This window comes from Gossypium raimondii, chromosome 10 (assembly GCF_025698545.1).
Source record: "Gossypium raimondii isolate GPD5lz chromosome 10, ASM2569854v1, whole genome shotgun sequence".
Taxonomy (NCBI): domain Eukaryota; kingdom Viridiplantae; phylum Streptophyta; class Magnoliopsida; order Malvales; family Malvaceae; genus Gossypium; species Gossypium raimondii.
Window position 1 is genome coordinate 51,102,425 of NC_068574.1, and position 16,474 is coordinate 51,118,898.

Sequence of the window (16,474 nt, forward strand, 5' to 3'; positions counted from 1 at the left end):
AAAAGTAAAATTATTTATTGAGGAGTTATTTTTCGGAAAATGACTTATGCTTTTCAAAAGGGTAAGTCATTTTACAAGGAAAAAAGCTTATTTTCCGTTGACCTGTAAGTCATTTTCCGTTGACTAAGCTGTTTTTTGTAAAACAAACACATGAAAGTGCAGAAAATATTTTCCGTAAAATATATTTTTCTTGAAGGGTTTTCCGTAAAACATTTTATATGAAAACAAACGAATCCTTAGTTAGATTGATTTTTTACAAAAATTATCAAACAAGTCAGTGTCCTTAATAATAGGTGGTAAGCTTAAACTCGGTATAAAATTTTAAAAAATAAAATAAAATTTGTAAGAGTTGTGAAATCTAGATTTTTAACCATAGCAGGCTTGGCCTTGGGCCTTAAGGACTAGGCTGAATAAAAATGTTTGTATTGGGCCTCCACCGCAAATTTCCAAAAACCGGGTCGGGGGGACCGACGTTTTTGACAATTTGTTCCAATAACCCACCCACAACCTGACGCGAAAAACACAAATGCCCTTAAAGGTTAACATTTTATCTTTTATACCCTTGTTTTCTATTTTCATACCTTCTCTTTTACACTCTCCCCTTTTGCCGCCGCCGCCACTCAACTCCCAAACTCTCAAAACTCTCCGTCGCCGCATCGAATCACTTGCACCGTTGTTCCTCTGCTGTGCCGCCAATTTCAACGCCGTTTACCTAGTAAATTCCGGTTTTCTCTGCTTTACTGCTATTTTTTTCGTATAATTTTCTTATAAAAGAAATTTTATTGAAACAGAAAGATGATGACGGAAGAGGAAGGACAGCCGTTACCATATGTATCGGAGATAGTGTTGAAGAAAAGGAAAATAAGAGATGAGTTAGCTATTACGAGGAGGACCCAGTTGGAGTTGGGTAAATACGGAGCGAAGAAAAGCAAGAAGCAATCTGATGTTTCCGACATCAAAAGACCCGAACAATTCATTAAAGAGTTCAGAGACAAGGTAAATCATTGCCATATTTTAAGTCTCTTTAGCTTATCCATCATGTTTACTGTATTTTTTAAATGGGTTTTTACTGCTGATTGAATGTATTATTGTTTTGAAAGCTTTGCTGCTTTCTTTAACTAGGGTATGTTAAAGGGTGTAACTGTAAATGAATGAAACTACTCGAGTCGGGTTCTTTAATACTTGATTCGAGCAACTCATGAGCCTGGAGACGTTTTTGAATTGTTGTTTTTTATGTAATATGAATTCATTACATGTTTTCAACATTGTTTTGTGTTCGAACTCGAGCTCAAGCTCGAGTTTCAAGTTCTGTATTTGAGTAATGATAATCCTAATTAAGTCTTGTGTATGCTTGATCAACTGTTTGCATTTACACTCCTTTTAGTTGTACTTACTGCAAAGGCCATCTTAATTCTACTTTTGGGGTTTAGGAATTGGACCTGATCAGAATGAAACAGAGGGCAAAGAGGCCAAAATCGATGATACCAAAACTGAGATCGAACTTGCTTTTTGTTATCCGTTTACAAGGGTAGGTGATCTTTTTCATCTTGGTCTTGTTCAGTATCTCTGCTTTCAATATTTTCCAGCTCTGATTTTTTTTTATTCCCTTCGTTGCAGCAAAAATGATATGCATCCGAAAACTAGGAAGATCCTATACAATCTGGGATTGAGGAAACTTTTTAGTGGTGTCTTTGTGAAGGCAACTGAGGGTGTGATGGAAATGCTACAAAAGGTGGAGCCCTATGTTACATATGGGTATGAAGGCAATCTTTTTTCCTTTCGAGTTTGTTTATTCTTTCTTATGGTTAATATAAAATTGTGAATCAAATAAGGTGAAAACTCGTATGTATGTTGATTATTTTCATCCTCTAGTGTATGCATATCATTGTTTTATCAATGCCTGGTTTCATTTAATTACCAAAATCTTCATATAGAGCATATATAATCATTGCTTATAGCCTGGTTCCATTTAATTGCCGGCATTTCACACAAATGATCTTAAATTTATTTGGCATTTTGGAAACTATGGACATCATGTATGAGACGGGCTTTACTTTGGGAAATGTTAGAGGTTTACAACTGTTGTAGGCATAGGGCCAAATCTTCATTAACTATAATCTTAAGCTACTTAATAAGGGTTATGTTCGATTTCCAATGGCTCGTACTTTTGTTTCTTTAACTTAAAGTTGCCATTTAAGCCGTCAATTTATATTGCTAAGATTGTTTTATGCAGATATCCTAATCTTAAGAACATGAAAGAGCTGATTTACAAGAAGGGCTATGCAAGGATCGACAAGAAAGCGGTTCCTCTGACTGATAATAATATCATCGAACAGGTATCGTAATTGTCTTAACTGAATCTAAGGAAGAAGTTCCGACTTAACCTTGTACAAAAGTATATAATGCTTGGTCTTTTTCAGACATTGGGAAAGCATGGAATCATATGCATAGAAGATATTGTGCACGAAATCGCTAATGTCGGTCCACATTTCAAGGAGGTTATTCATTTTATGGGACCCCTTATGCTGAGCAAACCAGAAGATGGATTAATCAAAGGGAAGAAACAGCCGTACAAAGAAGGCGGAGATGCCGGTAACCGCGGAGACGAAATCAATGACCTAATCAGTAAGATGAATTAGTTTGAACATCATAGTCCATGCAAGAAAATTTTGATTTGTTGGATGTGTCCAGATTTAAATTGACAAAACAATTGTCTTTGGTTATCATTATATCAATGCTAATTTACTACTTGTTTGTTGAGGAAAAAACAATTCCCTTGATTTATTAGCATATTGTTGTGCATTATTAGAGCATTTTGAGTGATTGGTTCCTGAGCAACAGAATGAAAGAGAGAGAAAATACCATGAGGCTCCGGTAGTTGGAGTCAAATTGCATTTTGGCTCCGTTTGTTTTATTGAAAATGGCTTCCGGAAATTGACTTACTTTTCTGAAAAAGCTAATATTTTCTGGTGATTGGATAAATCTGTGTAAAATATTTTCTTTTGTTTGGCAGGTTCTTTAAAAATATTTTATAAAAGTCGTTTTCAATTAAACAAACATAAATTTGAGTTTTTTTTTTTTAATTTTGCATTGTTTAATTGAGTTTATTTTATATCTATAATTTTATATTTTACATTGTTTTTACATATATTAAAAATATTTTGTTAAATTTAGGTTCATTGCAACAATTATTTTTAGTTACATGACTACCAACTAAGTATTTTTTATTTAAAATGTGACATTAACAAAATTGACAAAAAAATCAACAATGTCAAGAATTGAACTTGATTTTTAAATCTGGAAAGTAGAGGTATTAAATTTTAAAAATAAAAATATAGAAATTAAATTGCAAATTTATGAGGAGTATATAGACTTATGACATATTTTAACATATATACTACAAAACATTTATTATTAATATATTTATAATTGTAATAAATATTTAGTATTAAAATATTAATATTGATATTTTCAATAATATGTGAATAATATTATTTAAAATTATTATTTTAAAATTTACTATTAAAATAAAATTTAAATATTAAATAATTTATTAAAAATAATAAATTATATTAATTATATTAATAATTTATTATATGACTAAATATAAATAATTAAATACGTATGTTTAATAATATTAAAATTATAATATTTTATATTAATATTTTAAATATTTTAAAAAATAAAAAATATTATTAATATCATAAAATTAAACTTGATTTAAGTTAATTTTTATATAAAAATAAAATTATCTATTGAGGAGTTCTTTTCTGAAAAATGACTTACCCTTTTTAAAAGGGCAAGTCATTTTACAAGGAAAAATGTTTATTTTCCGTTGACTTATAAGTCATTTTCCGTTGACCAAGCTATTTTTTGTGAATTAAACACAGGAAAATACAGAAAACATTTTCCATAAAACCTTTTACATGTATACAAACGGACCATTTGTCTTATCTACTCAAAAAATGGACAAAATGTTAGATCAAAGAGAAAATTAATTTTTTTGTTAAAAAATTCATTCATTTATAATTATTAAAAACTGGTGTGACTAACAGAATAATCAGATATGGACACTTTATGTGCTATGTATATTTCATGTTGACATGTACAAGGATTAGCTTTTAACAATAAAAATGGATGGAATTTTTAATGGAATGATGGGTTAATCTAACGAATTAGGACTAATTTGCTCATTTATTGAGTGGAAGGAACAAAATACAATCCGACTCTTAGTATAAGGATTGTCATGGTACTTTTACTAATAAATTTGCTTATCATTAAATAAAGAGTAAACTACACTTACGGTCACTAAACTATTAATAAAATTATATTTTGATCACTTAACTTCAAAAATTATAAAATAGTCACTAAAATATTTAAAAGTTTTTATCTAAGTTAATAAGATATTAATTTTCTTTTTAAAATTCAACTACAGAGCTCTAAATGATTATTTGATTATCAATATAGTGGCTTAGTAGCCATAATAAGTAAAATAATATATCTTATGTTTAAATTGAGGTGACGACTAATATTAAATATAAAAAATTGTTTAAATTTTGATTTAAAGAGGAAATATGAGTTTCAATTATTACATAATTAGTAATTTAATGATTTTGGATGTTGTTCATCCTTAAATAAAATGTTATTTAGAAAATTGAGTTGTAAGTAAAAATTTAAAGATTAAATAGAAGAAGGAGCTTGTAGTTGCAATAACTAGATTAGAACATTTGTGTTCTAACATTTGCAATTTTAGTCCTCCTTGTAAGAATTTGTTAAAATATGACCACACAAATGTATCTTTCAGATAAGGAATGATCTTATTTGGACATGAAATTAGGCTTCAAATAATTAACAAACTAGTAACTTTTTTAATGGAAAATCCGGATTTAACTATGATTATGTAGATCACACATCTCAATCTCTCTAACTCTTTCTCTATTTTTGAGAACAGAAAACCCAAAACCTAGATTTTAGGAGTTGATCAGTGAGGATAATCTAAACAAAATTGAGTTATGTTTTTCCTTAGGATAATTTACATTGGAAATATGATTCTTGCTTTCAAATGAAACTAAAATCATATACACCGAATCTGTATAAGCATAGAGATGAAGGATAAGGAAAAAGAAAAAGGAGAGAGAATAAAAGAAAAATTTCCCGAGAAAGTTCCAAATCTCAAAAAACCAATAGAAAGATTAAATCAATTAGTTCCCAGAGGTAATCAAACGAGTGGATGTTGTTTTATGAGAGGAGTCAATGTCTTTGGATCTTCCTTTCATCAGGTGAGGCCTGAGCTTGTTTACATCAGATAATTGAACTGGTTTCAAAAAGAATTCTTCAGCTCCATCTTCCAAACATCTGTTGATTCTCGATGGGATATTCTCAGAAGACATGATGACAACTGGTATGTCTTTGAAAGATGATGATTTTTTGATCTTTTTCAAAAGATCATAGCCAGTCATCCCAGGCATACAATAATCAGTGATAATCAAATTCACCCCCAATCCCAAATCTTGATGATCTTGATCTTCATCAGACGAAACAGATTCAGTGTTTGAATCCCTTTGTTCATCTTCTTCATCATCATCAGCATCATTATTATTCAATCCAAGAAACTCCAATGCTTTACTTCCAGAATCCACAGCAGTAACTGCAAACACATATGTATAAGGACTTAAATTGCTAAATACCATAGAAAAAAGAAAAAAAGAAAAGAAAAAGAGAGAGACCAACCTTGAAAAGAGGAAGTCTTGAGGAGCCTTTCAATGAGCTTCCTATCAATGAGACTATCATCAACAGCAAGAACATGAAACTGGGTGTCATCACGATCAATAGCCATACCCATGATTGTTGTTATGATTCAAAACAAAACCCCAGAAAAAGAACCAAGAAGGGAAATGGAAAAGATGAAGGGAAAGGGGGAGATGGGGTGACTTAATAAAAGGGGAAGCCATTGATGGGAAATCTGACAGTTTGGAAAGGCAAATAAGATCGGGGGGAGATTTTCATACAGAATCTTGCGGATCTTCTAGGTTGATTTTTGAATTGGACAACAAGCAAAGATGGTGCTTTTGTTTTTCCTATTTTTTATTTTTATTTAAAAAATAATAATAAAGATGGGGTGTTGACTCTTTTGATTAGTGGTTAAGGCAAAGTTAATCAAACATCTATTTTAATTTGATGGCCTTTTCCATTCTACATGGGGCTACTGTTTCAGACTTTTCTATGCACGTCTATTTTTTTATTTTTTATTTTTTAATTTACAGGACATGTCAATTAAGATGATTGACATAGATATTGTTGTCAATACAAAAAGATATGAGATCGAATATCTTTGAAACATATTATCTTCTTATTTATAGTGAAATGAAATTATAAGTCCTTCTAAATATTAGTGTAAAAAATAGATATTATCGAATCAGAATGATATTATTAAAAAATACTTAAAATATGGGTTTATATTTTATGACAGTGTATTTTCTTTATTATATATAGATATGACGGTGTGTAATAATCCCATATATATTTTTTAAATACGGTACAAATTGGAACAAATATTAAGAAAATATGAGAGAGAAAAGATATTTTGTTAGTGGTTAATTATGCTTCAGTCCTTGTACTGTTTGGACATTTGAAATATAGTCCCTCTGCTTTTAATGCTAAAAATTTAGTCCAATTAGTAACACTATTAATTGACTTTTATTAAACTTAAGTGGTAAAATAATATTTACTTCTGGAACTTGACAATTTTTCTCAATTTTTTGTTTCTGTGATGATGTGACATTCAAATGTTGCATCATATCATCACTTATAAATTATAATTTTTTTATAAAATGTTAGTTGACGATGCGTTACAGTCTCAAAGTATCACGTTATCACAATAACTAAATTTAACGTTCCAAAACTAATGTAGACTAAAAAAAAGTTCAGGGCTAAGTTGAAAAGTTACCAAATCGAGTGATATTCATTTATTGTCTGGATAAATATAATCAAATACACAAATTAATTATGAGATATATTTTGTTATTTTTTAGAAGGAAACTACATATGATTCATTTATTTTTTGGATAAATATTCATTTTATTATTGAATGACCAGATTATGGCAGCAAATAAAAAAAAGATTATTTTAATGAATATATATTATTGATTGGTTGATATATTTTAAATACATCAATCATAAAGTCAGTAGGTCTTGCCTTTCACAATAGGAATATTTTAGTAAACTACATGTGAAGATTCCAAATACATATATTTTTAAAGGAAATGAGATATTAGCAATGTACATACATTTTGACTTTTTATTTTTTATTTTTGAAAATAAAATCAAACATTTAAAATGTTTATATTTAAATAATCTTAATTGCATAACAGAGAATTAAACAGTTTTAAGTAAAGATGATTAAGAGACCTACTACAACATTTGCAATAAAATTTTAGAGTCAATATGATTATCTTGACTATAACAAGCCAAGCCATGTAATAAGAAGAAGTCAATGTTTTAAAATTTTGCTCCATTCTTGGTTTAAGAATAATTAAATAAGCATTTAAAATTTTAAAAATTATATACTGTTTCAACTAACTCAATCATAATTCCTTTGTTTTAATTTCTGGGTTTTTTAATCTCGGCGAATTAATTTAAATTATTCAACTATATTAATCGATTCTCGATTTAATTGATTTAATCTAATTCTAATAATAGGCCTAGAATCAACCACAAGTTGGGTGATGAGTCTTGCTGTAGGTTGAAATTAAGGTTGGGTAAGGTTTTTTTCTTTCCCTGAAAGTAAGATTGATATATTTTTAATATTTTATTTGTTGATATAATTCAATATTTATTAATAATAAGTGTAAAATGAACTTAGCAAGAGCGTAGTTAGGGGTGAGCAAAATTCAATTTGATTTAAAAAACTCGATAAAAAATTTAAATTTTGAATTAAGTAATTCGAGTTATTTGAGTTAATCAAGTTATTTGGATCAATTCGAATAAAAAATTAAGTTTTTAGTTTAACTTGAATATGAATTGCACAATTGAGTTATCCGAAAATCCAAATAAGAAAAGACAAAACTATGTCGTTTTGATAAATGTTTACCTTTTCTAAAGTTAAAAGTCAAAACTACGGTATTTTGATAAATGTTTACTTATTAAGTTAAAAGGTAAAACCATTATATTTGTTTATGTAGTTTAATAATCTTATACTTCGTCTACTAGTTAAATAATCAGTTCATGTAAACATAATATTGAGTATAAATAATAGGATTCGTCAACTTGACTCGAAATTTTTTGACTCGACTCGATCGAATACTCACCTTTAGGTGTAGGTAGGGGATTGGCAGGGACCTCAGCCCCTAAAATGGAAGAAAATAATTTAATTAAATTTAAATATTTTATGAGTCAAACACGTGCTAACATAAACAGAGAGTCAAATTGGTGAGCTAAGATATTTAAAGGAGTAATTTGAAACCATAAATTTTCCATGGTTTGTTTGTTTTTGCTTGGATTTTGACAGAATGGTTTGCTTATTTTCAATGGAGCCAATTGTATTGAAAATTGGTAGGAAACTTCCATTATAATTTAGGGTTTCTCATTTTTGTGCAAAATTCCCAATCCCTGTTTATGTAAAATTTTAATTAAGTATACAAAAATATTAATATAAAAATATATATTAAATTAAATTATCCCTGTTTAAAAATTTAAAAATAATTTAATTGAAAATTAGCATTTTAATTTTTATTTTTATAAAATTGGACTAACTTCGATAATAATTGAAACCAAATTATTGAATTGAGTTTAGCTTGTACAACCATGATTTGATTTAAACCATGATGACCTTTGAATGTGAACTTAATTTGAAAAAAAAAAGTATTCAAAGTTTCAAACTTATTATTCTATTTATTTTTCATTTTAATTTTTATTCATTAATATTCAATTAAAAATTTAAAAATAAAATAATTAGTTCTAAAATTATTTTAACGATTATTAAATTAAAATATAAATTACATCACAAATATAAAATTTTTAGAAATGAAATCCTTTGGGATCACTAAAATCCCAAAATGTATGAAATATTTATATATAAGTTAAATTCATTTTTGATTCTGAAAATATTTTAAATAAAAAAAAGTGATTTGCAGATGTACCAATGATTTTGTTGCTTTTTTTTTCAAAGACGAAAATAAAATCAAATATTCTTTACAGAGAAAATAAATAAAAAGATTTCAAATTAAAGAATTTATGAATCTATGAAGATTTTCTGCATTTTTTAATGAACTTACAATTATTAAGATTTTGTACTTTTTATATTTCAGCATTACTAATATACTCTTTTTAGATAATTCCTTCCAAATAAAAAGATATAATTGTAATAATATATCAATTTAAAATTGGTGAAGCCCAAAATTTTATAATTCAATTTCGGCCTCCTGAGAAAATTATGAATTTACCCCTGAATGAATTCAACAACCGACTTAACTCTAACTAACCAAAACAAATCTAAAATAAAACTCGATGATGCTATTTGTAATTTCAAAATTCCCAAAACTTCAACCTTATCGTTAAGCCAAAATCTCAATGCCAGTTATGTTTAACTTTTTTTTTTATTTGAAACTTTGTATACGGATATATATGCACACGAATAGGGAAGATCAACTTAATATTATGGGTAAACTATCAAAATAAACTTTTGTTTATTTTAGGTTACATTTAATCATTTATATTTGAAATGTTACGTTTTAATTACTTACATTAACGTGTTATAACATTTTAATCATTGAGCCATTAATTATCGTTAACAATGTAATAGTAAGTGACATGACACGTTAAATCATCATTTTATTAATGTTTTAATAATCGATTGGTAATCAAACCGGTTTGAAAAATTAAATTTTTTGGTTCAATCAAATTGATCGTCAATCCAATGATAATTAAATATAGTTAAAAATAATTATAAAAATTATAAAATCGATTCGATTAGTTCAACCGATAATTTTTATTCCAATTTTTGATTGTTTACTGATTCTAAATAGTACACTCAAAGGTCGGTTCAATCTGTACATATAAACCGATACATCAACCGATTTTCATTTTGATCAACCGATCAGATTCAAACAATACTACCTTTCATTTTCAAATTTGATATTGTATTTGTTTTATTCGATAACATATACAATTTTTTTTCTTTTTTGTGTAAAGCAAATTCCAACTTAATTTATAATAAGACATAGAATGTTGCTTTCGGGGACCAAATAGATCAGGTTGGCTGTATAAAAAGAAAGCAATGTTAGTGGTGGTCCAAAAATAAGTCTCCTTATAATCAAATGCCATTTTTTAAAATTAATATTGAGATTTAATTAAGATTACAATATCGAGATGATATTATAAGCATAAAGTTTCCAAATCTAAGCAAACAGTAAAATTTTGTTTAGTTGTGGATAAAATACTCACAAAAACGAAATTAATAATTAATTAAAAATGTAAAAGAAAATACATCAAATTAACTGCTTAAAGATTTTCTTTGGTTGTGTGTAACCGGCTAAGTTCACTACAAGTACTTTAGGACCGGTGTCGCAACATCGAAAGTAATATGCTCCTTTCATCCTCGCCTGAGTTGGATGTCACGACAACAAGGTTTTGGAGCAATCTTGGTGTTGCAACATCAAACGCAGTCTACTGATATCCTGCACGCTTAATTGACACGTTAGTATTCCTTTAGGTCTGGATTGGGACGAAAGTTCATAAAAACACTTAAAATGCTCATTTTATTATCTGAACCTAAAACTCAAAAACAATTCTCACTGCAGCATCTTTCCTAATAAGCTACCTAAAACTCAACGCCTCCTTGCAGGAGAATTAGAGTGCATTTTCAACAAATCATCAAGTGAGACCAGGGACCAGCCATTATTCTTTTGGGCAAAAACTTTCTGGTGAAGTGAATCAACTATTACACTTATGTTACCCAAGCCATATATCTGTAGACCATTATGCATCCTTCCAGGCTTGGGCTTGAATACTAACTCATGCTGCTGTCCACCGGGGCCGCAGCTGCCTGTTGTGCATGTGCGTCTGCTCTCTGCTGAGCCTCAAACTGCCTCTGCTCACGCACCTTAAAGATATGTAACATTCTCTCTCAAACCAGGTTGCACTACTGATACATGTTCAGCAGCCCGAACCATCATCTCAAGACCACAGTGAAGTTGATTGCGGATGCTTTCATTAGCCAAAAGCTCCTGTGGCAGAAGTCCCTTCCAACCCATGTACCAAATTTTTATCTCCTCAAAGTCGGGTTTTGAACACAACCAATGATACAAAACCTGCAGCCACTTTACAAAGAAAAATTTCTCCATCAAATCAACCATGAGATGAATGGGAATTGCAGAGGCCCAAGTCAAAACCCAATAAAACTGATCAAGCTTCTAATCTGCAGGGTTTATTTGGAACTCCAGCAGAGCAATCTGCAACTTGGGGACTATATACGGGCGCGTAAGTTGTTCCCAACTCACTGAATCAAATTCAGTCTTCCATGGTGATAGTATAGCATAAGCAGATGGATCACTTGGGTGCCAAGCATCAAGAACATCACTCAACTTCATACGTATGGTTTGATACAAACCCTCCAACTTTGGCCCTAACTTTGGCAACCATGGATGAACCCAGACATGGATTGGAACAGTTTCCTTACGGGGATTCCATGAGTCAACTTCTCTTGACAATTTCCGCATTACCACAGTATCCAATATGGTTTGAAGAATAGGTGACGGAAGCAACTTTTCCCATGATTCCAAAAATCCAAGCATTGGTTCAGGGTTCCTAGGCTCCCATGTGTTTATGCCAGATATCCTCACAGCTGGTAAAACAACTTCCGAGATCAATTGACAATATGGTGTTGTTGCATCCTCCCAAATGTCATAACTACCCTCTATTTGCAATAAATCCTTCCATGCTGATCCCCTCCATCCTGTAAGTTGGATTCGCAAGAGGATCCCAACCCTGAAACATTCTTATAAACAGAGGCAAAGCTAATGAACATGCAATGCAGGACAAGTTAGACAATCTGTAATCATCACCATAATTTTTCTGCAAATCCCTAAAACTATTTGCAAGGGACTCCAAGGTCAATTTAACAGACGAGTTCTCTTCCTCAATCTTCTGAGTATCAAACTCTGCCAAGTCAAAAATTAACTTCAAGTTATGCTGCAACTCGGGCATCGGAACATCATTCTCTCTTGCCTTCTCTTCGGCATCTAGATTCTCCAAGTTGGTCAAAACTCTAACTTGTGGCCCCCTCATATCAATCACCTTCTGAACAATCTCAGCACCCTCTTCTTGCTTCTTTGCTAACAACTCTTCCACTGTAATATACTCCACCTCCTTCCTCCTCTTTGCCTTCTTCGACCGAAGCCTCTCCTTTGCTTTCCCAACAGGCTGCTGACTCACACTTTTCCTCTCTTCCAACTGCTGCAACCCTGGCAACTTAGCCTCCTTAAAATCATTAAACCCCATTCCCATATTCTTAGGCCTCATCTTTGCCTCAATAGGTGCAACAATTCCTTGCTCATTCTTCCCAAGACCACCTCCTTTATACCCCATTTTCTCAAGCAACTTCATCCCAATACCCTTAGTATGCTTCTCGAAAGACCCAACATCCCCATTACCACCTCCAGCCTTTGTTCTGCCTCCTAAGCTTTTCTTCTCCATTATCAATCTCTCCCTCTCTTTCTCTCTCCTTTGTGCCCCTTCCTTTATCTTTCTCCCAAAACCCTCAACCTCATCAGCAACACCATTACCATCACTTTTGGGCAAGCTATCATTGCCACCAAACCCTAAACCTATGCCAGACCCCAATCCAGGCCTGGTATATTCCTATTCTCATCAGGAACACTATTATCGTTCTCTACCTTAGAATTCTTATAAATTTCTTGGGTAGGCATTATAGTAGCTGTAGAAACAAAGTTGACAGGCTTCGTCAAGTCGACTTTTTTCCCGAATACTTTCCTTCTCTTCCTCGATGAAGAAGAACCACCGTCTTCAGAGTCGGTATTAGATGCAAAAACACCGTAAATAACATCATCTCTTGTCTGAGTCCGTTTTGCTTTGCGCTTTTTGTAGTAGAATTTGCCTGCGTCTTCAAAATCGCTCTCCATCCAAAACCTTTCCATCTCTTGATATGTACAAAGAGGGTGGGAATCAGACTTATACGAATGGGGAAATTAGAAATTAGAAATTAGAAGGAAGTGGGAGTTAGTTACGGGTTTAGGATTTAAGAATTCAGAGTTCAACTTACATGAATGATAATTATATATATAATCCCTATCTTTTACTTTTTGATTCTAATTTTTAAAATAAATTTTATTTTAAATACATGTTATAAATTTTAACTTTAAAGTTTGGGTGGTGCTTCGGGCCGGGATACCTAGGTTTAAAAAATAAGGTCCGTTTAGAATATGGGTCAGGTTCAGATTTGAATATTTAAGGCCCAAGTTTGACTCGATCTAATTTTAAGTTTATAATATTTTATATTATATTATTTTTATATATTATGTAATTTAGAACAAATTAAAAAATAAACTTATACTAAATATATAATACTACTCTAATGTAAACATTAAAATAATGTTAAGATGACTATAAAAATTTTTAATAAATAAAAAAGGTATAAAATTATTAAATATTAAAATAATATAATATAAAAATTATTAAAAAATTTTAAAAATAATATGGGTAAACCTAAAATAGACTTGGGCTAGTCTCTTGCAAATATAAGCAGATTTGGACAAAATTTTAGGCTCATATTTTAGGTCGGGCTGAGCTTAGGTAAATGTAAAGTATGTTAATATCATGTTTAGGCCCGACCCGACCCGACCCAACCCTTGAGCACCTATATAAAGAATATATAAAAATATTAAATGTGTATATATGATACACAAACATAGATGTGTTCATTGGTCGAGTCTAGATTGGACTTAAGCATGACATTAACACGCTTTATGATTTCTCAAGCCCAATTCAATCCAAAAAATGAGACTTAAATTTTGCTCAAGCTCGCTTATATTTGTAAATGACTATCCCAAGCCCATTTTTATGCCGCCCATATTATTATTTTTAATTTTAAAAAAAATATATATTTATATTTATTTTAGTATAATATTTAAAAATTTTATATATTTTTATTTTGTTATAATTTTATATATAGTCATATTAATTTTTTTTAATGTTTATGTGTTATAAATTATATAATATAAAACATTACAAACTTAAAAATTAGGTTTGGCCAAGCTTGAGTCTTGGAAATTAAATTCAGGAAAACTTGTCAAACAACGGAAACTAGTTTACGTAGAAGCATCCAAACACCATAAAATATAATTTTATTTTAGAAAAATCAATTTATATTTTAAAAATCATTTTCTGAAAGTTATTTTCAATGAAATAAATATATCCTTAAACATAAATCTTTTGCCACTACTCCATTTAAATTATTTTTCATTTTAATTTAAATACGTATTTTATATGTGTATTATTATTAGTTTCTTCATTATTTGTTGTATATTATTTGTAAACATATACTTATAATTTAAATATGTAATTTCTACGCATATAATCTGATAGAATTTCTAGTTAATTATAATGTATTTAATTTATTTTAATAATTTAAAAGTTTTGTTACAATTTATAAAAATAAGTTATGAATATGACCTATTCTAATTAAATTGTGTGAAATTACATATTTGAGAAACAAGTTAATTAGAGTAGCTAAAAGTTTTTAAAATACAAGTTTTTATTTTAATAAAAAGTTTAAAGATAATTTTAATCATAAATAAAATTTCTTATTTTAAGAAAAACCTAAAATGCATTGTAAATAGAAATGGTTTCAAATTTGAGAAAGTTATTTTAAATATAAAGAAAATATTTATATTTATTTTAAATTAAATGAAATATTATTTATTGATTAAGATGTGAGCTCAACAATTATATAAAAAAGATAAGGTGTTAAGTCATAAAATGTGTCCACTTATTGTGATCTTGTGATGCCACTTAGATTATTTCTTAATTTGTTTGTGTATCTTATTTTATTATATATACTCTCATTTTAGGATATTTTATGCTTCTTTCTTGTGATCATATCTTAGTTACTCCCAATTTCTTTACTCAACTTAAAGCCTCTTTATATACAACAATTACATTGTAATTGATATAATTTTATAGTAAAAGTATGATTCATTTTATTAATTTATTAGAGTTCAAGTAACTCTCAATTTAATTTATATTCTCAGCAAAACTTTATTTCTCAAAATGATTAGTCCTTTACTCTTCAATAAAAGACTTATATTTTGTTAATGACCAACTAAATTATACAATTATATTATGAATTAAATTATAAAATTACGAACATATACTTTTCAATTGAATTAATACTTTGAATGAAAGTGAGAAAAAGGTTCATCTAAAAACATAACAAGAAAAGAAATAAAAAATTCAAGCATTGGTTCAAAATTATCCTACGGAGGTTCAGAAGTAACCTATATCCTAAATGGAGACGACTGTCGACGAATAGCAATTGGTGAATGATAACATGTTAAATTTGCATGATTTTTTATGTTTAAATCCGTCAATTCTGGAATTGATCCTTGCTAAATTAGTGATTTTATGTTTTAATCCTGTCAGGAATGCAATTGGGATGCTATGACTAAAAAACGAGTAGAAAAGGACTTATCAGATTTCTTTTGATCTTGTAGAAGCTAAAATCAGAAGAAAATCTGATTTTATTTTTATTTAATTCTAATTTTGTGTAGTGGGTAGTTAGCCCAAATTTAGTAAATCATTTGTATATAAATAAGACATTTGTGGTAGCTTGAAGACAGACCGAAAATTAATTGGATTTAATGCAATTATCCATTTTATTACTTTTGTTCAAAAACATATGTAGCTTATTCTTTTCTTTCTGTTATTTTCATTTCAATAGCTTTCCATTTCTTTATTAGCTTAATAATTTTCCAAGTCCCGTTTCTTTTCCATCGATCTCCATTTCCATTTAATCCTTTGCCATAAACCAACAAAAGCATGATAAATTTCATGCTTCACTAAAATTCTAACTTAGCTTTAGGCCAGGTATTATTTTCGGTCAAGAATCGTGAGAAATGTATCCGCACTAAAGAATCTTTTAAATTAGTATTCACCATCTCTCCGGAATATTGGGATTGACAAATTTATCCCTTAAAGTTAACTCGATTTCAATTCAAAGAGTGCATGTTGGGTTGGAGTGGTTTTAGCGTACAGTTGGGAAGACGAGTCGACCGTACTTTATTCAGATTTTCGCGAACAAATTAGGGGGATTGTGATCAGATTTAAACGCCCCACGCGGTTGAAGCCGTTAATTCGAGTTGGGTTCTTCAGAATGCAAGGCTGCCGGGGTCTTGAATCACGAACGCGTGTATCACGATTAGACAATCGATAAGTGTTGGTTTGCATGGCATACCGGGATCAA

The 16,474-nt window shown here is 29.8% G+C and overlaps 2 protein-coding genes and 1 pseudogene across 2 annotated transcripts; 1 reads left to right on the plus strand and 2 right to left on the minus strand.

Annotated features, from left to right (window-relative positions):
* The first annotated feature begins 547 nt into the window (after positions 1-547).
* Positions 548-2,771, plus strand: LOC105778073 (60S ribosomal protein L7-1). Its single transcript, XM_012601659.2, has 6 exons — positions 548-715; positions 792-996; positions 1,431-1,528; positions 1,618-1,755; positions 2,234-2,336; positions 2,421-2,771. Exons 2-6 carry the CDS (start codon positions 796-798, stop codon positions 2,637-2,639), a joined length of 759 nt encoding a protein of 252 aa, XP_012457113.1. The 5' UTR covers positions 548-715; positions 792-795; the 3' UTR covers positions 2,640-2,771.
* Positions 2,772-4,996: 2,225 nt separating this feature from the next.
* LOC105778430 (two-component response regulator ORR10) lies at positions 4,997-6,097 on the minus strand. Its single transcript, XM_012602140.2, has 2 exons — positions 5,731-6,097; positions 4,997-5,647 (listed from the first exon to the last, which is right to left on the minus strand). Exons 1-2 carry the CDS (start codon positions 5,840-5,842, stop codon positions 5,202-5,204), a joined length of 558 nt encoding a protein of 185 aa, XP_012457594.1. The 5' UTR covers positions 5,843-6,097; the 3' UTR covers positions 4,997-5,201.
* Positions 6,098-10,435: 4,338 nt separating this feature from the next.
* LOC105775565 (septin and tuftelin-interacting protein 1 homolog 1-like) lies at positions 10,436-13,202 on the minus strand (annotated as a pseudogene).
* Between the last annotated feature and the right edge of the window lie 3,272 nt (positions 13,203-16,474).